Source organism: Natator depressus, chromosome 5, assembly GCF_965152275.1.
Source record: "Natator depressus isolate rNatDep1 chromosome 5, rNatDep2.hap1, whole genome shotgun sequence".
Lineage (NCBI taxonomy): Eukaryota > Metazoa > Chordata > Testudines > Cheloniidae > Natator > Natator depressus.
In genome coordinates this window covers 96,197,842-96,220,633 of record NC_134238.1, presented here as the reverse complement: position 1 = coordinate 96,220,633, position 22,792 = coordinate 96,197,842, and the positions used below count along the sequence as shown (strand labels likewise).

The 22,792-nt window shown below is 40.5% G+C and overlaps 1 protein-coding gene across 1 annotated transcript in view; it reads left to right on the top strand.

The window, feature by feature from the left end:
- Nucleotides 1–22,792, top strand: part of TMC1 (transmembrane channel like 1) — a 79,297-nt gene that overhangs the window by 12,501 nt on the left and 44,004 nt on the right. The window contains exons 2-5 of the mRNA XM_074953791.1: nt 1,886–1,951; nt 3,611–3,992; nt 10,141–10,281; nt 22,498–22,588. Of these exons, the coding sequence (XP_074809892.1) occupies nt 1,886–1,951; nt 3,611–3,992; nt 10,141–10,281; nt 22,498–22,588 (680 nt within the window). The remainder of the gene's footprint in view (nt 1–1,885; nt 1,952–3,610; nt 3,993–10,140; nt 10,282–22,497; nt 22,589–22,792) is intronic.

The window sequence follows — 22,792 nt, the reverse complement described above, 5'->3', positions numbered from 1 at the left end:
ATTTATAATCTCCTATCTCGGCAAAGCTAAGCAGCAATGCCTGATTGTTTGGTTACAGTTTTCACTGGATAAATTAACTTCTACATCATCATTTAAGAGGTCACAAGCTGCTTAATATGAGTCCATGACAGAAACTGCGGCGGAGGGGAGCCACTACAAGAGTGAGGAAATGTGAAAAGGCACACAAGGAAGTGAATAATAATGATAATTTTAGTTTCCTGTTGACTGAAAGGTTATTTTAGAAAATTTGAGTTGTACAACTTACTATAGGCTTACTGTCCTGACACTACAGGGAGAAAGTTAGGTAGAACATGTCTGAAAATATATGGTAAAAAGTAATGGAATAACAGCTGCATAGTTATATTAATGGACAATATTTCTTAATTTCCTCCTTAATTCTTTCCCACTACATATCAACTTATACATTCCATTGGCATACCTCAAGCCCTCTCCCTCATGCTTCTGGACCTCCAGGCTCAGACAGAGACACCTTGAGAACTTTTCAGGGAGCCGGCTGCAACCTTCTCCTCATACAACAGTAGAAATCTTTCTGAGGGAACATCACTGGTCTCCACACCAGTTGACCAACATCAGGTTGACACCAGGTCACCAAATAGCTCTTTTCTACAGTTGAACTTTTTTGGAATTAAATACATAGGGTTCCCTACCATCACCACCACTGGTTCAAAGTGCCCCAGGGAGATTATCTGGGATATACTCCTGGTTACTTGTGGCTAGCCGGTACAGGATATCTCCCGCTCTACTCATTAGTAATCACTATTAGAGCGGTGTGAATATTTGACTGGAATTTCAACTTCCATAAAATGAAGGCAGGTTTGTGTGTTCTAGATCTCTCCAGGAATAATCAACCCAGTTCCATAAACATTTAGGTAACAGGCTTGATAACGTTTGCAGAACCATAGATCCACACCCTCCAACCACATATCAGTAAACAGAGCAACTCAACCAACCTCCTCTATTCATTACAACCAGTGTCCATAAGTGCCCTTCTCTCATTAAGCCAACCATCAGCTTCCTCCATCACTGCATTACTGGACTCCCTCAGACAGTAACACCGCAGCCATGTCCCTCCACTTAGGACCGGGGACCCCACTCTAACTTAAGTATTGTTGTCCTGGGAGTGGAAGGTGGCTAGTATATAGGGTCCTCTCCCTGAAGTCTCCACTCCCTATCTTGTCTCTTGGGGGCTATGAGGTAGGGCAAATCCCTGTCCAAGAAAGAACAAAATAATTTCTTGCCACTTTGCTTAGAGTTTTGAATTCTAAATCTGAAGCTTCAAGAGAAACTCCTCTCCCCTCTTCTGGAATCCTCTACCCATCAGCTGTGCTGCTACTCCTAAATCTCATTCCCCCTCCACTCAGTGTTACCAGGAAATGGCTCTTTGTTAAAGCTTGCAGGTGATCTTAGAAGATTCCAGAGCACTAGTCACTGCTAATCTTGCACATTTTAAAAGAAAGTTTGAGAATTGCCTGGGGAGGCAGCAGTTTTTTCATTGTCTTTCTGCTAATCAGGAGGTAGCTGCTAGTTACCTCATCTCTCCATGAGACTTCTACCTCTCACATGCTCCAACTTCTTCCTATTTGAAAAAGTAAATCTCAGTTTTTATTACCACCATTCTCAGCTCCAGTGCTCTGGCTGAAGAAAGGGGGACAAGGGGTGTCACATGCCACTGTGTTGTTCATACTTCCCCCGTTGTACTCACAAAAATATATATTCTAAAACTTCAGTGTTCCAGTATGTTGGGTTTTTGTAACTAAGAGCCCAAATATGACACATTCAAGTCATTTCAAAGCATATTTTTTAAAAATGTCTTTAATGACTATTCATCTTTCAATGTACAGCACAATATGATTTTCTTTCATAGTGGGCATTGAAGTTGACAATGAAGAAGGCAGTGCAGCTGAGAGCGAAGATGATGACAGCAAAATAGGTAATCAGTGATGGACAATTTCAATTCTCCATTCAGACAGTTTCTTGTTGCAGTGCATGACATGAAATGTGGAGGCTTAATCCAGTTCCTGTTCGGCAGGTCTCCACTTAACAAAATGACTGTTTTTAGTGAAGAGACTCGGGCTGGATTTAAACTAGTCATCTGAAGTGAAGAGCTCTATAGCTTATTACTATTCTTTTGAGACATCCTGATCCCATAGTTCATGAATTACTGTAATCATGTTTTGACCGAAGTGCACTCTGAATTTCATGTTTAAACTAATATCTTTGGAAAATAACTCCAGTGGTTGGAAGGCAGCAGGGAAGTCTATCAGCTAGGGTGATAATATAATGAAATTGGTATCTTAATCTGTCAGGGGTATAGGAGTGTTATGAGCTCTAATGATAGAATCATAGAAATGTAGGGCTGGAAGGACTTTGAGAGGTTATCCAGTCCACCCCTGGCACCAAGGCAGGTCCAAGTATACCTAGGACTTCCTTGACAAGTGTTTGTCTAACCTGTTCTTAAAAATCTCAATAACAGTGATTCCAAAGTTTCCCTGGAAGACTATTCTGGAATAGCCTTCCAGGGAAATTTCGGAATCACTGTCATAGCTTAACTATCCTTATAGTTAGAAAGTTTTTCCTAATATCTAACTTAAATCTTCCTTGTTGCAGATTAAGCAGATTACTTCTTCAGTGGACATGGAGAAAATTGATCAATGTCCCCTTTATAACAGCCCTTAACATATCTGAAGATTTATCAGATCCTGTGCTGGGGAACAGGGGGTTCAGGTCTGCTCCCAGCAGCATCGTAGTACTCTGGGATATGTCTCACAAAGTGAGAGTCAGTGGCCACTTTGCCCTGCAGTGAGAGACAATGGCCACGTCACCCAGTGGTGAGAGTCAATGGCTGGAGTCAGGGAAACCTGACTCCAGCCAAAAGGGAAACCTGGGACCTCCCTGCTCCACCGGGTTCCAACCCAGGGTCCAATGAAGCAGTAATTAAAAAATGTGTGACCTAAGGGGCAGGGGCCCCTATATCTTCTCCCTGGGCCACTTCCTACCCTAGCTTCTGTTCCTCTATTGGTGTCACTGGTTGCCTGGGGGTCCCTTCTGAAGCTCTCGCTGTCCATGCTCCGAAGGGTCTTCTTCTCTCAGCTATAACTTGTTGCCAATCTCCGCAATTGATAGGTCTGTGGTGGCTTGGCGTTGAGGACTGGGCCTGGCCACATAGGGCCACAGTGGCTTCTTGGCAGGAGCCTGCAACTGTCCACCCAGACTGAACTAAACTGTTCCCTTCTGAGCTTAGCCCCTGCTGTGAGCATGCCCAGCAGGGGCAGCTGGGCAGGGCTTTATGGGCCCAGAGGTACTCCTTAATCCTTACTTCACCAGTGTAGGTTCATACACCCCATCACATCCACCCCCCCCCCATAGTTTTCTTAAGACTAAATATGCCCAGTTTTTTTAAAGTTTCATCATAGGTCAGGTTTCTAAACTGTTTATCATTTTGTTATGTCATGTGCAGCTATAGTATATCATATTGATAACATAAATTCTGTACATGTGTGTGCGAGAGAGAGAATTGTTGGTGTTGATACATAATATTAACTTTTTGTTTTTGCGTGTCCCCCCACCATCCCCCATCATGATTGTGAAGATGAAGAAGAATCTGAAAAAGAGAAGAAAGTAACTGCCAAAACCAGAAGAGGAAATGCCAGAGGGAGAGCCAGAAAGGATTCGGAGGAGGAAGAGGAGACAAGGACAGCTGGGCAACACAGACAGAGAAACAGGAGAGCACAGAGGAAACAGGCTGGGAATGAGGACAGTGATTCTGATGGGGAATCCTGCAAAAACAAGAAGAACAGGGAAAATCAGATATCCAAACAGCAGGAGCCCAATGAGGATGAAGAAGAAGACAATAAAGGGGGCAGAAAAGGAAGAGGCAAAAATGAGACCAAACAGGAAAAAAAACCTGACGAGAAAGGGAAAAAGGAGAAGGACAACAAGAAAGAGGATAAAAAGAAGAAAGATTCCTCAAGGTAATTATTTATGTAATCTGAAACCTATCTGAACTTATGGCTATAGTTAGGAAGTACCCACAGCCAGCACAACTCCCTTAGCTATAAGAGCCAGTTTTTCAGAAAAGATCAAGGCCAGAGTTTCAGGGACTCAGGACCCACAACTGAGGCCAGATTTTCAAAAGAGCTCAGTTCCCACAGCTCCCATTGTGACACTTAAGGCCAGATTTCCAAGAGCCCATGCCAGGTATGCTGAGATATTTTGCAAACCTGTCTGCTTATTTAGGTGCCTAAATGGAATCTGAAGTCTTTTGAAAATTGAGCACCCAGTGTGGGTGCTGAGGCCTTCCGAAAATTCCAACCTTTGTGTTGTTCTGGTAGCAGCCTTGATGCTCTCATTCTTCCGCCTTCTCTTTCCACCACCTCATGCGTTGTGCGTTGAAAGGAACCACCTGCTGGGAAGAGTGCATCATGAAGCAGATGGAGATAGATACATTTACATAGCTGGGAGAGATATTCCACTTCCCTCATTTTTACATTCACTATGGGTGTCGGTGCCCCCAGAGACACCTCAGAAGAACACAGCAGGAATCATCAAAGGAAAGGAACCCATAATGTGAGACGTGTTGTCCTGACAGGCTTGACAAAGCCCTGGCTGGGATGATTTAACTGGGAATTGGTCCTGCTTCGAGCAGGGGGTTGGACTAGATGACCTTCTGGGGTCCCTTCCAACCCTGATATTCTATGATTCTATGATTCTATGACTCTCATATTAATTTCTTCCCAAACACATTTCAATACAATTCTACTCCATTTCCCCCACCTTTTAGCATTCCTAGAATTTGTCTTTGTTCCAGCTCTTCACTATGAAATCCATTATAGCATTATCCTTCCTTTATGTGGTTTCCTGCACTCAAGTATATTTTACTAAAATCGTATTCCTGACTGTGCCAATTGATATTCTTTCACTTATTGTTGTTCTTGTCTTCTGTTGTGAACATTAAATAGTTATGTAGTAAAAAAAAGACCCACAGAAAAATGTAAAATTGAATGAAAACAGAACTTTTTGGACTGGATGATAAATTTCAGTAGAGGAGGATATATTCATTTAGGCTAATTAATTAGAAACATTATACAGGCTAGGACATTGCTCATGGGGATAGCAAGGATAACATTTGAGGAATAACTAAAGATAGTTATCTATTCCTGGAAGGACATCAAGAACATTGTCTCCTTAGACAGTAAGTGGGACAACTAACAAGATCACTTTTCCAACAAGCTATTGTAAATAAGGTATGAGCTCTGGGACACCAAGAGTAGAGGGACTGTCGCTTCTGATAGCAGAAGCTTATGAGGTATGTCACAAAATGGCATCTTAAAGATTTTAAAAAAGTAATTGTAAGAAAGTTGAAATGAGTTGAAGAAAGTTTTTTAAATCGCATATTGTTCCGACAATTTCTTACAACAACAACAAAGGGTGTTTAAAGGGTATTTATTTTGATAGGCGAGTACAAATAACGTATGAACAAAGAATGATGTGCTGATGATCAGTTTGGCTGATTTAATTCAGATAGAGCATTTGCAAACCTTGGGGGAGGAGGAGAGGGTGGAAAGTATGAGCTCTTTAGTATGTCCATGTGGATTCATCACAACAAAAGCTATCTATGGCAGTGGTCCCCAAACTGTGGGGCGTGCCCCCCCCAGGGGCAAGCAGAGGAACATCTTGGGGGGAGGCATGGTGGGACCTGGGCCAGCTCCCATGGTGGGAGGGGAGGGAACGGCACCCAATCCTGCTCTGCCCCCAGCCCAGCTCTGCTTCAGCCCTGCCCCTGGTCGCAGCTCTGGCCCCGGCTTCGGCCACCAGCTCCTGGCCCTGCTCCTGGCCATGGCTCTGCTCCTTGCCGCAGCCCCAGCTGCAGCCCTGCTCCTGGCCTTGGTTCCAGACGTGGCTCCCAGAGGGGGCGCAGACCAGGTAAGGTGTGTGTTTGACCAAAAAAGTTTTGGGACCACTGACCTACTGATTTAAAAGTGATGCACTGCTTCTGGCTTTTCAGGCAGAGCAGATAAGCATGCTGAAAGAAAATAAGAAGAAAAAATAAACAAGGAAAAGAAAAGCATAATGAGGAACCTTGGAGCATTCACTGCTAACTTTTTGCCATGTTGTGCAATTATTTGTTTTTCCTGTCCATATTCTGTCCATGAGAGAACTCTACCTCTCACCTCAAGATTACTTAGATTCCTCAGCAGCCTCCTGTGAAGGACCTTGTCAAGGTCTTTTTGAAAGCTCTGAAAGCCTTTCATCTGAGCTTGTTCATTATTATAGGGCCAGATTGTGATACTCCTATACTGAATAGCACTTTATGAGTAGTCCCACTGATTTCACATAAGCAGCATTTAAACTGGTTGTAAATAAAGATAGAATTCAGATCTCTTGGTTCCAACAGCAGAGACCTTACACTTGAGCTAAAGGAAAACTGTCAGAATTTTTCACCCAAATTATTATTTTTAAATGCAATTTAATTGAAATCAAACTGTTTCACAAAAGTTTGATTTCAATAAAATTTTTGATTTTGCTGATGAAAACATTCTAAATAGAAGAGATGAAAAAATTTGGTTGGCTTTATTTTGAATTTTGTTTAAAAAAATACATTTTTGCTTTTGAAGAAAAAAAAAATATTTTACCAGCACTAGGTCTGACATTACCTCATATAAGGAGCAGTGGGACAAATAAAAGCTCTAATATATATTTTATTCTGCCTTGTTTGCAGTGTCTCGTTCATTTTGTACAGCATCCTTTCCTTACTGGCTCCACAGTATCACAATTTATTTTTCATACTCCCCCACACATTCCTCTCAGAACTAGCTACAACAAACACAGAGATTCCCCTGTGTCAAAGGGAACCCTCCTCAGCTGCCTTGGTCAGAAAGGTTTCTGGCTGCTTTGTGCTGCCTTGGCTGGAACGGGGCAAAGGATTTAACCCCTTTATCATAAATAGTATAATATTCAATTCCCTGTCAGTCCTTCTGATTTTTGTTTTTAAAAGAGTACTCCCTTGCATTAGGATTCAAGGGCCTCACTATGATATCCATGAGACATCTGACTTTTGATTTTCAGTACATTGGCCTAGGTCTTTCTATAGTGCTCATCTCAACACCAAATAATAAATATATCTGATTGGCTTTCAGCAAGGCTCTTTCTTTCTGTAGAGGTTTGTTTTCAGCAGTGGGATTTTTTTATGATACATTCTTGCTGAAATTTTATGGATGATGAGTTCAAGTTCTTTAACGTTCAGCTCTCTTTAGTACGTAACATTTGATTCTTTAGTAACTGAGAATTTGGTAATTGTAGGATACTGTTTTTCTTTTTTTCTGACTCAGTCTAATGTGTCTCATACAGTCATCTCAAATGCTGTTTTTATATCCTTCTCACATAGCATTTGTTACCAAAGCTAGAGCTTGGTGAAGAGTGAAAAAAATATCTGTTTTGATGTTTTCTAAAAAGAATTTCACTTTGACTGTGCTGGTGTAACTTTTTATTAGCTTTTAATGATCATTCATGCTGGGAAATGTTTTGGTGCAAGTATTAATAGAAGGAACATTTTAGGTCAATAACTGAGGTCTGGTTATTCACACAATTCATTGCATTAGCAAATGGAATTTGTTTTGAAAGGAATTCGAAGAAGTTTATAAATCCTTGGTTATCCAGTCAGGGAACAGAAACCACATTACGTGACTTAATCACACAGCTCAAATATCAGATCATGCATATCAAGCATTCAAAGATGTAATGGCAGCTAGCAATTTGCAAACAGTCCATAGGCTAAACTTAGCATGAACAAACCATTCCTAAAACTAATTCAAATAACAAACAATTTCCTAAAGGCGTCAGTCCATTCACAGAACATTCAGAACAGGAAAAAGAGCTAAATCCACTGGATAATTTCTTTGTAAATTCCTTTAGTTGCCATCCTCAGCCTGATTTGAATTGAGTTCAATGATTTTTAAGCATTTTCCCCCATGCCGCTGCTGCAAAAAATGGTTTCTGTCATACTGATGGTTATCTGTTTGTAGTCATAGCTGGGAGAGCAGTAGGTAGTTATTGTCACAGTTCAGGGCAATTGCACCTGTATTTCCCTCTTATGATCCTTCAAGGGCACCACTCTAGGCCCCCAGCTCCTCAGCAGTCACCTCTATGGGGCAGAGACCAATGTCTCTCTCCCCCTCTTGACCAGGGTTTTTCCAGGCTGCACAGTTTCCTGCCTTCACTGTGATATCCGCAGCAAGCCAGACTGCCTAAACAGGCCAGCACCTGCACTTTACTTTCTCTTCAAAGGCTCTGGGCACTTGTAACTGCCTGCAGTTATATGTTAATATACAGGTTTTTGTAAGCACACATATTTACTCTTAAGGTGAAAACATTACAGAGAAAAAATATTAAAAACAATTAAAAAAATTACACGTGCCAATAGCTTGCCCCCAGAGATCACCCCCCCCCCACTCCAACAAGAACTCTGATAGGAGGCACCCCTTCCAACTCTTCTAGAAGGATTGGGGCCATCCTTGGATAGAAGGTTCTGTCCGTTGGATCAGAAAGAGTATGTATAAGCTTAGGCTATTTATCCAAAAGTCCATTCTTTGCCTGTTGGTCTCTGGAGAATCTAGTTTGAACTAGTATATGCAAGCCATCCCAGGAGGTGGTATCTCCCTGCAGGGGGAGTTACAACCTGGCTGATTTGCCTTAATCACCACCCAATGTTTTTTGTTCCTGGTGGATTTGTGGTAGCCCTTCCTCATGGAGTGGAGCATAATCATACTATCAACCATGCAGTTAAAACAATGGACCCCAAAGATGGGGTACAATATTTGTCATATCTCCCCCATAGAAAAGATACATACAATCCTGGCCCATAATAATACATAAGCTTAATACCAAAAGGTCTTTCAATGATACTTCATGAAATTGCCATATCTGTCACAACTATCTTTAGCCATGTTATCCACTCAGGTAGTGGAGGGAATATTACTCAACACAGACCCATATCCAGAACATTCTGAGTTACCCACTAACAGCATGGTATCGGCTTAGCTTTACTGTGGTAGTGTATCTGGATTTATATATAATTGGAGATAATTGCAAGGATGTTTGTATTTTCATTGGGTTTGGCTAGGGTTTAAATTTAAGTTTGATTCAGAGCCAGGTTAGGGGTTTGGCAGTGCTAAAATTTCATGACATTTTGCCCCTAAATAGCAGAAGTCACGTGAAATTAGCTGATCTTGTGAGAGTTCTGAGATATGTAAATTTGCAAAATCAATTTCTCATGCAAAATTTCCATACTCTTATGTGAACTGATGGTGTCACAAGATTTCGGCCACATATAAATTGGACCCAGAAAATAAGTCCCTTTGCAACCAAAGCCGTAGGGTGGGGCTGAAATTCAGAGATTAGAACACAGCACTCCCTCCCCACAAATTGAAAGTGGTTCAGATCCAAGATTCTGGTTTTATCCTCTCTCTGTATAAAACATGCATAATTTAAAAAGCCATAGGCTCTGCCTTTCTGTATTAATAAGAAGATGGATGATGGTCATTATTGCAATTTAAAGATCAGATTATGATTAGCCCTGTTCAGGTGTCGGGGAAGAGAGAGTGAGGGTATGACTCTTCCTACTCCAAACTAGCCAACAGAGATGAGCCTTCACAGGTGGGGAATGGCTCTCTCAAAAACTGCGGTTTGAAAAAACACCTCCCTCCCATCGGTTTAAACACTCTTCTAAAAAGAACCTATACAATGTTCCGAGTTGGGCTTCCTTACATGAACCTTTGATCTAACAGATTGGATTACCCTTGAGGAGCAGATCTCTTGCTCTCTAAAGGCCTGATCCACAGCCCATTGAAGTCAATGGAAAAATTCCCACCCACTTCAATGGACTTTGGATCAGGTCCTACATCTCTGTCTCTGTCATAGTCCAGCTCAGTTTCAGTACTTCAAGCTCCAAATACTTCATTTCAGGTCAGGGTTACAGAAATTCAAGTTCAGAGTTACAGCTGCAAAACACAGACCTAGAGGATCAAGTTAAGGAGTTAGCACTGAACATCTGCTTCAGTGAAACCTTCTATTACCCTCACGTTTTTAAACTTACTGTATTTATCCCTCCACTTTTGTTTGAAGCTCTGACTCCGACTCTGAAGAGGAGCCAATTACGGAGGAGGAATTGGCCAAGCTGAAGGAAGAGGTAGAAGAGAAAAAGAAACTAATTGCCACATTACGAAACAAACCATGGCAGATGAAAAAGAAACTAGACGTCCTGAAGTATGGTCTGATTCATAATGAATAACGCTGTCACTGTGGTGTTTGTACTGTATACTCTCTTCTTGCTGTTTTTCTCAATTTTCTCTTTATTTCTATATCTGTTGAACTTCAAGCAGCCCCAGAGATCAGGCTCTTTTTTTATTTTTTTTCTCTGAAAGCCCATCCTTGGGACTTAAGTGGCATTGTGTGTCAATGCTCCTTCACCTTCTTAGATCTGGGGTGAAAATATGAAGGAGTCAGATCTGTTTTGTAGGATTCCATTACCCACCCTGATCAGACCTTTCTGATCATGATAGTTTCCCATCAATTAGAAAGGTCACTATCTTTGGAGCTGTCTTGAATGCCATCTGATGGCCTGTGTGCTGTAATTTTAGCATATATTTCAAGATTGGTGGAAAATTCTCTGTCTCTTAAACTGCAAGGGAAATGAATGAAAATTTAATTGAATTTGGGAAAAACAAAACATTGGGAACATTTTATGCATTTTCTTGTACGTTGTAGGCACAAACTGCCTTTGGCCTTAGTGAATGCCACACTTCCATTTTCACCAAAGCAAAAAGGTTGTTTTCACTAGCAAAAAGTCTCCAGTGGAAACAGATGCTTATAATCGAAATAGATGAAACAGAAACAGAGTGTGGGAAGGGGTGTAACACACAAGCAAAGTGAACAATGTGATGCCAGCAAATGTCATGTTAGTTCCACTATTTATTTACTTTTGCGGGGGGTGGAGGGAACAGTTAGTTAGGAGGGGATCAGCTAAATGGAAAGAAAAGTGGAGAGGGGACATTGAAGGGAAGGGGTGAGAGTAGACAGGATAGAGAAGAAGGTGGGAAGGGGGCAGGTGAAGAGACTGTGAGGGAGGGGCAGGATTGGAACAAACAGCCAATTGGTGCAGGCCAGAGAAAGTCCAGTCCAAACTATACAAAGTTCTCAGAATGTCCAGACATCCCTGCTTTGGCTGCTTCTAGAGTCTCCGGCTGGTTGTTCCGCTCTGCAGTTTTTCTCCAAGGCCACATGGTGAGGGGAAGAGACAGGTGGCACCACCTGAGTTCTAGTGCCCTCAGAGTAGTGGGGGCCTGTCCTGGATAGTTCTAAAAGTTCAGGGGAGGCTGAGGTGGCCCCAGCTGGGCCCCATTTTCTCTTCTCCCTGCTTTGGCTGCTTAGTTTGCTTAGCAGAAATTTATATAGTTCCACGCGGAGCCCTCAGGGCTTATAGTTTTGTTTCCATGCCTACTTGAGTCTGTTTAATTGAGATGGGCCTGGGTCTCAGGTATTTTCTCTTGAAACAATCTGAAAAATTCATCAGAAAAAGCTAGAATGTTTAGGTCTTGGCTAAACTGGCAAAACACATGAAATACTAATCTTTCTGTCGGAAGCAACTTGGCCCGGTTGAGTTAAATGACACTTTGCAATCCAGAAGTCAATGCAATTATGAATGAAATGAAATGAACAATCTGCTTCCCCAGGAAACTGTGCAGCCCTGCAGTGTGCTTTTGTAACCTGGTTTCCTCTGTGCCTGCCAGCCTTCCCTCTCCCTGTGCCCTCACTGACTGCTGGTAGCATTCTGCCAGTATCTTCCAGAAAAGGGCTTTTGGTTCCATGTTTTTGACTAAGGGCTCCAGGCAGGTACTTCTGTACCCTTATAGGTTCCTCTGAATCTTGCAATTCATTTTTCTTCTTTTGGGAACTACCAGCAAGGTTACCCCCAAGTATCTAGTACTTCCAAATTATCTTAACTAAAAAATATTTTGGTCTATAAGTACCTACTACATGGGGAACAGAAATTTGATAACAGAGGAATTTTCAGTCTAGCAGACAAAGATATAACAAGATCCAATGGTTGAAAGTTGAAACTAGACAAATTCAGACTAGAAATAAGGCACACGTTCTACCAGTGATGGTAATTAACCACTGGAGCTACTTAACAAGGGTTGTGGTGGATTCTCCATCACTGGAAATTTTAAAATCAAATTGTGATGTTTTTCTAAACAATTTGCTCTAGTTCAAACAGAAATTAGTTCAGGGAAGTTCTATGTCCTGTGATATACAGGAGGTCAGCCTAGAATGATCACAATAGCCCCTTCTGGCCTTATAATATATGAATTTGTGAATTTGGAAAATGGACATAAATTTCAAAAAAATCAAAATTATACCAAATACTCTTTATCTAGTCTAGAACTATAGAACCCTCACGTAGATAGGATAAACCTTATAGTTACAATCTGTTAAGCAGGAACAAAATTTTCACCTTAAAGTTCAGTTTTCTCTTCCAGCATTAACACTGACACGCTCTCTCATTTTATTTTCATGACCCTATAAAATATAACTGTCTGGGAACAACTAGTGCAAATTTTTTACAATGAGGGTATTAACCATTGTAATAATATACCTAGGGACAGGGTGGATCACATCATCTGAAGTCTTTAAATTAAGGCTGGATCTTTCTAAAATATACACTGTAGCTCAATCAGTAGTTAAGGGATTGACGCAGGTGAATTTCTATGGCCTGTATTATGCAAAAGGTCAGACTAGATGATCATAATGGTTTCTTCTGGCCTTAAGACCTATGGATCTATGAACTGTGTTGTAACCAGGTCCCCTAACTCTACTGCTATTGTAGGATAGGTGAATATGCTCTCCATTATCTGTTAAAGTTTTCTCATTGTTTCTCTGTGGCTTATACTCCTTTTTTTGGTACTCTGGCTGTGGGATTTTCAGTTAGACAAACACTGAGCTCTTTTAAAATCCCAACCTGGATAGTCTTCTGATGTATTTTGATGTTATAATGTCAATTTTTTAACCAAGATATTCTTGTTCATTTAACAATTTTAATTATATATAAATTAGTTTAGTTACTCAATTTTAAAATTAGATTAGCTAAATTATTATATTTTTGCTATCCAGACTAGAAGACTACAAGTTTATTAAATTTTATTTTCTCATATCGAAAGGTTTATGTGAATACACATATATGTACCAACGTGTTTTCTGGTGTCTTTCCAAAACAATGGTTTCTTTTGTGCTGTGCTAAGCACACAACTCTCTTTGAAGTAGGCTTAGGAGCATTTTAATAGCTGACCCCAGAAAATATCAGAGTTCCAAGTGGAAATGACAGTTCTTTAGATCAGTTCTTTATACTGAAATCTATTTTTGTAAACCAGTGAATCACATTTGTTACCATCTAGCTACATCAAATACATTCCAAAAATAGTTACAATTTATACGAGGCAATCCTACTTTAGATTGTCACTATTATGTATGGAGAGTCATATCTCAGCTCAGCAGAGAAGAAACAAACAAAAATTAGAACCTAAAAGCTAATAACCAGGCCACATATTCAAACAAAGGTGCCTAAAGTTAGACATCTAAATCTATATTTGGCGCCGTACATGTGTCTTGATTTCATTGAAATCAATGGAGTAATTGTGCACAGCACCTCTGAAAATGAAGCCAGTTATTTAGGTATCAAAATATGGATCTACTGTAAAATTTTCCAAAGTGTCTAAATCCCATTTTCAAAAGTGATTTAGGCACTTTGGAGTCCAAGTCCTATTAACTTTTAATACAAGCGTTTGACCTTGTTTACTCACAGTTTTTGTACTGCTTTAACTATGTCATTTTAGAAATATGTTTGGACACATTTATATTGATGTGAAGATGCTTATATCACCAGAGCTTACTATGTGGGGGAGGAGGGGGGAAGGGAGGGAAAGGGAAAGAAACATTATGTAGACTGGCCAAAATCATTTTTCAAAATGGGTCTTAGCCTATTTAGTAACTTAGGTGCTTTTGAAAATGTTATCCCTAGGCACCTAATTTTAATAACCCAAGTTTGAGAATGTTGGTTTTAGATTTTAATTTTGATTAAAATATTTGCTCCATCCTTCCCCTGGCTCTTTTCTGAGCACCTGTACCGTCTGACTACCTGAGCTGGGAGCGGATAGGTGCAATTCATATCAAATAATTGTTACAACTGTGTACGCCAATGCTCTATAGCTAGAGGGAGGAAAGCCTTCCATTCTGCTTTCTCCAATCTCTATAAAGTGAGATTTCATTGGCAGTTGTCTCATCATTCTATCATTTTTCTTTGCTTCCATTTTTCCTAGGGGAAAAATCATTAATGAAGAAGCTTTAGTTAAACTATCATGACAAAGTTAGAGTAATAAGTGAGCATCACACTGACCAGAAAAAGTGATCACATTGTAAAGAATTTCATTCTGTTTTAGAAGGAAGTGTATTGTTTTATTTTTTGCTTTTTAGTTTTGTTCTGAAAATGCATGAACTATACATTTTTAATGTACAGGTGCAGAATTCACATACAAAGACACTTACACTTACGTTAACGTCTGGCTTACACCTACAAGGGAGATGTATCATAGGCTGAACTGCCATTCCTGCCTTACACCCTTGTGCCTAGCATTATGCACCTCACGTGGCCCTGATTTTTCTCTCAAGATCCACATGTGGAGGGGACCAGCAGGCAGAGCTATCCTGGCTTATGATGAATTTGGGGTTATAAATTTCTGTAGCACTGCTACCCAATCTTCAGATCTCACAGACAACTTTTCATAGGTTTGATGATTTGCAAAGCAGGAGGGGGCAGGCCAAGGATGGGAATGGATGGGGAGAGAGAGTGTGTGTCAAAAAGAGATATTGAGAAACAGATTAACTAGATGCATCATCCTTCAAACAGCCTCATAAGGAATATTCATGCTGGGATGTGGGTAAGGTTCAATAAGAGCCCATGTAAAGGCTTTGCATCTTGGGAATCTCAAGGGATCCATAGTGGATGACTGAAGCTTCTGCTTAATCTATCTGAGGGCAAAACTTGCCCTTTGATGGAATGATCTGTCCCTTGTCACCCCCTCCTCTATTAATCCCCACTTCCACAAGTTTTTCTTCTTGCGGGGGTGGGTGGGTGGGGGGGGGAGGGGGGAGGAATCTGACCTATATGGTATGTAAGAGCACAGTTCTCAGTTACCTGGAAGAAGGCCATATTCTCTGTACTACCTCAGCATAACTGAAGTAGGGAAGGATGGTGATTCAGCCTTTCTCTGAATTTCCTGGCTTTACTGAGGTTAGACATTTTGCATTTCCTTCCTTCCTCTTCTTGTTTAACTACATGGGCTTTTTCTGGTTTCAACTGGAGTGGGACAGACCATTATTCCAGGATGTGCACTATTCCTTTTGCTGAGTGTAATGCCTATGAACGAGGTCAGATGGGACACTTTGGAGAATAAAGCACTTTGTTTATTCTAGGAAAGTTGTAGCATGGGCAGTGTCTGTATAAACTTCTCCATGTTACCAAGCCAGTGTGCATTAATTCTGAACTGGAGGGAGAACAGCTGAGGATTAGAAGGTAGGCAGGCTGTCTCCTGTCCTCTCCTCTTTTTTGGGGGTGGTATTTTCTGTGATATAGACACTTATCCTCTGGGAACTGGTCTGAGACACCAACATGTTTCACAAAGGCAACTCCAATGGTAATGACCTTCAGTTCCTATCTACTGAACTGGATTTGGAGAAAGTTGGACCTACAATTGATGCTTATAGAGATAGAGATAAAATATTATGGGCCAGATCTTCAGATGGTGCAAGTTGGTGTAACTCTATTGAAATTTACACAGATTTACACCACCTGAGGATCTGAGACATACGGGTGTATCCATATCTAGCCAGCTACCTTGTTTTCCAAGCTAATGGTTCTTGGTTCTGGAGTGATAGGACCACATTTGAAAAGTGGGATTCTGTATTTGGTTCTGGAGCACCGTTCTAATTCTCACTGTTGACATGGGTCAGTTAGATTTTACACACACACACACACACACACACACACACACACACACACACACACACACACACACACACACACACAAGTATGCATTGTATAATCTACAGAGACAATTGACTTCTATATATAGTCAGATCTACTAGCATGCTCTTATTAAATTACCACATAATCCTGCAATTATACAATAGCATGCCATGCAACTATAATTCTCCCTTGTTTAAAAATGTAAAATGTAAAAGCTACCCAATAAAGTTAATACCAATGTATGAACTACAATTAAATGAATGACAACAAAATATGAAGGAGATGGCAGACATAGATCAAGCTTGTATCATTCACAAAGTAGCTTCAAGTAAATATGGAATGCAAAGAGAATCATAAGACAACTTGGGAGTCGCTGTAGGAACAGTGACAGTGAACAAAGGATATTTGAGAGGGCCCCTAAAACATAACTGGTTCATATAAAATTAAAAGGAGGAGGGACAGAATCTTCAGTCTGTTACCAGGGCTGGATTTACACCTTATGCACCCCTAGGCACAGCATCGTCAGCGCCCCTCCTGCCTACAGCTGACCTATGTGTTGCACACAGTTTTAGAGAGGTCAGGTGCCCCTAGAATGCTGATGCCCCTAGGCATGTGCCAACTGTGCCTAATTGGAAAGCCAGCCCAGGCTGTTACCAGCATCCTGCAATGGGGGAAGTAGAGCCCAGCTGCTGTGCTACCGGCACTGAGCTTGGTTCCGTTGAAATCAATGGCAACACTCTCACCGACCCCAGCGGCAGCAGTGCAGTACCAACCTGGGAACATTTTTTTCAGTGGATTATTTCTAAAGAATAGGGGTAGGAGGGAAGGTGGGTGGGAGGGGGGTGTTTAGGCTTTGTCTTTTTTCTCTAGTTTTACTTTCCAGTCCAGAGGAACCATAAAAATAGATTTACTGTAACAGAAGACAGTATTCTATAAATGCAGCACGACAAAAAACAATCACACGCTACTCTGTGAGAGGAAGAAAAAGATTTTCTTCTTCCACTGTTATCTTCGTACCGCCACAGATCTCTTGTTATGAACTTATTGGCAGCCACCACAACCAAATTAAACACCACTGTAGTTTGTCCATTATTACTGTTGAGCTACTTTCCAAGCTAGCTGCCACCTGGCAACAGTTGTGTTGCTGTCAACTTTTAGCCGGTCTTTTTAAGACTTACTTGGAGATGTCCAAAGTGATCAATATTAACAGGACATTTCTTTTTAATGACTTTTTTACATGTTGGTGACTGAAACCTTCCTGAACTGTTGCTGAAAAAACGTGAGCTATCCACTTGAATCCTGTTCACCAGCAGCAACCTCTAAGTGCTGTAATGCATCCTCTACTTTGTACATGCTGAACTGCCCTACATGCAATTTACCTAGCACTTTGGAAGCTGCAACCTCATATCTAGGATTAATAATTAACCTGGGCTACTTAAGGGCAATACTACCTGACTCCATGAAATATTTAGTAGCTCCTTATGTTGGTAATTAGATTAAGATGTTTTTTCTCAACCAAAAAAGCTCTCACAGTTAGCTAAAGGGGTACACTTTGGCCTATCTTGTGCTATAGATAATTTACCTATAACATGATACCAGTGATTACAAAGCTCACTTTTGTCTTTCACTTTTGTTTTTGATACTTTCTCATATTTGTGAGGTTCTATCACAGCTTATGCTCAAATAAATTGGTTAGTCTCTAAGGTGCCACAAGTACTTCTTTTCTTTTTGCGAATACAGACTAACATGGCTGTTACTCTGAAACTTTGCATGTAGTGTGTGATAGTTTTAAAGATGCTCTCAAAAATGTGCAGATGGGATTTAATAAACTGTTGTAATAATAGGACTGCTCTTCCTCTGCTTCTCACTTTTCTTAGCACAAAGTGCAGAGGCGTGTTATGATTCTCCAGGGATGTGCAAATAAAGTTCTTATTCTCAAAGCTGAGAACTGAGGTAAAGAGCATTTCAAAATATGCTTAGGAAATGATAATGTGCATAACATACAAACATGTAGAGGACAGGGAAATACATTTATTATCTGTATATTCCCTGATAGTTGCATGTTGATTTAGATAATGGCATAGAGAGTACACTTATAAAGTTTGCAGACCATACCAAGCTGGGAGGGGTTGCAAGTGCTTTGCAGGAGAGGATTAAAATTCAAAATGATCTGGACAAACTGGAGAAATGGTCTGAAGTAAATAGGATGAAATTCAATAAAGGACAAATGCAAAGTACTCCATTTACGAAGGAACACTCAGTTGCACACATATAAAATGGGAAATGACTGCCTAGGAAGGAGTACTGCAGAAAGGGATCTGGGGGTCATAGTGGATCACAAGCTAAAAACAAGTCAACAGTGTAACTCTTAAAAAAAGAAAAAAGAAAAAAAAAGGAAACATCATTCTGGGATGTATTAGCAGGAGTATTGTAAGCAAGACACAAGAAGTAATTCTTCCGCTCTACTCCGTGCTGATTAGGCCTCAACTGGAGTATTGTGTCCAGTTCTGGGTGCCACATTTCAGGAAAGATGTGGACAAATTGGCGAAAGTCCAGAGAAGAGCAACAAAAATGATTAAAGGTCTAGACAACATGACCTAGGAGGGAAGATTGAAAAAATTGGGTTTGTTTAGTCTGGAAAAGAGAAGACTGAGAGGAGAGATGATAACCATTGTCAAGTATATAAAAGGTTGTCACAAGGAGGAGGGAGAAGAATTGTTCTTCATAACCTCTGAGGATAGGACAAGAAGCAATGGGCTTAAATTGCAGGAAAGGAGGTTTAGGCTGGATATCAGGAAAGACTTCCTAACTGTCAGGGTGCTTAAGCACTGGAATAAATTGCCTAGGGAGGTTTCCATCATTGGAGACTTTTAAGAGCATGTTAGACAAACACCTTTCAGGGATGGTGTAGATAATACTTAGTCCTGCCTTGAGAACAGAGTACTGGACTAGATGACCTCTCAAAGTCCCTTCCAGTCCTATGATTCTACGGTTAGAGCCAGCCAGGACATCGGAAGTTTAGGAGGGAGTGGGGGAAATTTCCTTAGTTTCCCCTGACCTACAAATCACTGAGGGCTTGACTTTGATCTCACAGCAAGAAAATCAGAAGTAACTAATTTTAATTCAATGGTGTATCCCAGTAAAGAGCCACTGAGAGTCTCTGGTGGAGGAGGGATGAGCAGGAGCAAGGAAAAGAGTACTTTGCAGTAACTGTTTGATAGCTGCAGCATCACATGGGGCTTATGGTTTCCTTATTAGTTTCCTTGAACGCAACTGCACACATATTCTCTGCCTCATCACCCACAGGCCCTCTTTCACGCTCTGTTCCACCACTAGATGTGCTTGTCATATCTTTTGTTAAATACTGCGGTGGGAATTTTTCATGGAATTAAATTGTTATTGAGACTTGCACTCAACTACCAATTAAATAGGGACTTGAAATTAGTCATGCAAGTATTCCTATTCCTGGACTGTAGCTGGGCTGCTGCAGAGCACAGAATGGCTTCTCTACAGGTTTTCATGTGGCAGAGTCTCCCCATGAGGATGTTATTCACTGTGTCTTCTTAAAGGCCCCCCCCCACGAGGATGTTATTCACTGTGTCTATAACGAGTGTACAAAAATGCTCTTTAAAAGTCAGCTATAACCAAACCTGCACTGCCTACTCAGGGAGAAGGTACCTATGTAGAACATCAAGTGTAACTTTGACACATAAAGTGCTTTCATTCTGACACAAGATGCTGAATAGTGGCAAGCTTCTTCTATCTACCCAATAATACCATGTGGTATGTATTTCCTTTCATTTGCTGTGGAATGTGTGAGAGGCTTCTGAGTGGTTCTTTAACAGGAATGGTGAGTGCTATCAGTACTGTATTCAAGTGCCTCATACTTTGCAAAGGTACTTAGATTATGACAGGCAGATAGAAAAGGAGTACTAGTGGCACCTTAGAAACTAACCAATTTATTTGAGCATAAGCTTTCATGAGCTACAGAAGATAGTTCAGTATTAAATATACAGTTGAGCCCTGTTAAAGTGAAGGTCCCCTTCTATTTAAAACAGAACATCTGCATACGTGGATAGTAACTAGACTAGATGATTAATTTGGCCCAATGTGATTTGGCCCAATGTGAAAGTTAAAGCCCTTAACAAATATAGACAGACTAAATACTGTCATGCAGATAAGGGATTTTTGTAACATACATGGGGAACCACCAGGGACCGAGTCAGAAACCTGAAAAGATATGGAGAGGAAGAAAAGCCTAACAGTCAATAGGAATGGGGGAGGGGACCAAATGAAAGAGGGAGGGGAAGGGGAACTTCACTGAGGGAAGTCATGGGAACATACCAGCAGTAGTCCAGGAAACCTAGATCAGTCCATCCAAAGGGCAAGAATTCAGTTTGCACTAGAAATCTGCAACCAGCTTGCAGATAGAAACAGAAAACCCATCCTTGCCAGAGAATCCAGGACCCAGAGAGGAATAAAAAAACTATATTCTAATGCAGAGGAAAACACATAAAAGGCATTTGATGTGACATTCATTGCATTGCAAACAAGCATGCCCAGTTTAAATCCTTGGATTCAATTGAGGGGTTGAATTCATGATCTAAAAGACATGTTTTTATAAACTCTGCCTGTGGAAAATAATTTCTTTGTTTTGGCTTAGCCAAACTCATGATACTTTTATAATAGAAAAGAGAAGTTTCTGGAGAATATCTGTGCCCAGCTATGGATGTATGATGTGTATAATAAGGAGGAAATGTTTTCACATTAGTGACATTGTGTCAGGCTTTTGTTTGAATATTATCCTGCTGACTTTCTAAACTCTGTTTCATTTTGAGAAGTGTATTTTTTAATTTTGAAGACTGGAACAGTAAAATAAAGTGGATGAATGGCTGAAAGAATAGATTTTAACCATGCCACTGCATATTGTGATTTCTTCAGCCCTTTCACAATCTAGGCCCTGTGCTTGGATGTAAAGTCTCCATAAATCAACTAGTGCCACAGTAAGTGGTGTTGATGGTGATTCACTAGGTGACAGTCTTCCTTCTGAATTGAACAAATGGTGTTAGAAGGATCAGGGCTACTTCTGAATGCTTGCAGTCATTAAAGTCCCACAATATTTTTCATAAGAATAAGAGAGATTAGCTTTGGTTCATGTGGCAATTCTGAGCTGGTTAACAGTATTCTTCTTACATAAGCATCACCTGAAGTTTTTAAAAATGTTTTGACACATTGTAATATTTTTGTTTGCTTGTGTGGCTATACGCTGTGGGCAGCAGATCTATGCATAAGAAATAACTCCAGTCAGACGGACTCAGACAATTAATCTATTTGCATAGCTTCCAGAAAAGAACTGCACCACAACTACTAGTTAGCAATTCCCCAAGTGCCCAAGAGTCTCCAAATGCCTAAACAGGCAATTAATCAAAATGTGTAAGGCGCTCTGTATTAGGGCCATCTGGTGACAACCAACATGTTTTTGATATCACTGTGCAAACATTGGATTTCAAGACGTCTTGTTTCTTTGATATAGTACTTTAGATATGGTCATTCAGCAGCGAAAGCAGCCACCTCTCCTCAAAAAAAAGTACATACACTGGTGTCTTAAAATTTGTGCTCACAAAGGAGAATACAATGGGGGTGAAGAGGACTCTAGTAAATGACTGGTCTCATCTGATCATCATTTCAAAGGGCTGATGTTACACAAAATCTTAAAAACATTTTAAAGGAACTCTCACTCTTTTTTTCCTTTCACTCTTATGTCCTATCTGACTCAAGGGAATACTTTAATAATTTTGTCAATCAAAACTCTAATCTTCTGGAGCCAACTGAAGCCACAATTATGAGAAAATGATTCACAGACTGTACAATGGACAAGACCTATGTGGAGGCACTGAGGGGAGTGAAATATATATAGGCTAGAAGAGAGCAGACACAAGGGAAGCATGATTACAGTCTATAAATATCTTCAAGGTAACAGTTAAAATGAAGGAGAAGAATAATTCATTTCGTTCCAGTGGATGAATGGATCACGACCAATGGCTTGAACAAAAGGAAATAATTCTTAAGAGGAAGTACTACTGGGGAATAGGCTAGATTACAAAACAAGACACCATGACTTCAGGTATTCAAGAACAGGCTAGATAACATTAGCAGGAATTAAGTAGACATCACTTCTGGAAAATGCAGATGGCTCAGACTAGATGACTCAAGTTGTTTTCTTCTGGTTGCACTAACGATGATAAAATTTCTGGGAAATACAAACGATAAGAGCATCAATAAGAGAACAGGGATATATGAACATCCAACGTGGAGTAATAGGACATGTTTTTCCAGCCTGAAGTGGCAGGAATTCCTGTGTTACCATATCATCACATGCATGTCTCTTTGTTCTTATTTCTCAGGGAAGCCCAGCTTTTTGTGGAAAAATTTGAAGGTGCACTTGGAAAAGGAAAAGGGAAAAAGTTTTATGCATACAAAGTGATGATGACAAAGGTAAGGATTTTATTTCATCAATTTCATACAATGCAAAACAATAGACTGTTGTAGACTATCATTCACCACATCCTCATAAATACCATCCCATTCTTCACTTGCATTTTTAACCACTTTTGCCCCAAATGATCCCAAAGCAGAGGTCATTAACCAAACCCATACCTGCTGATTGGGGTCTATCTTCAAGAGCCTTCTAATTTGTTC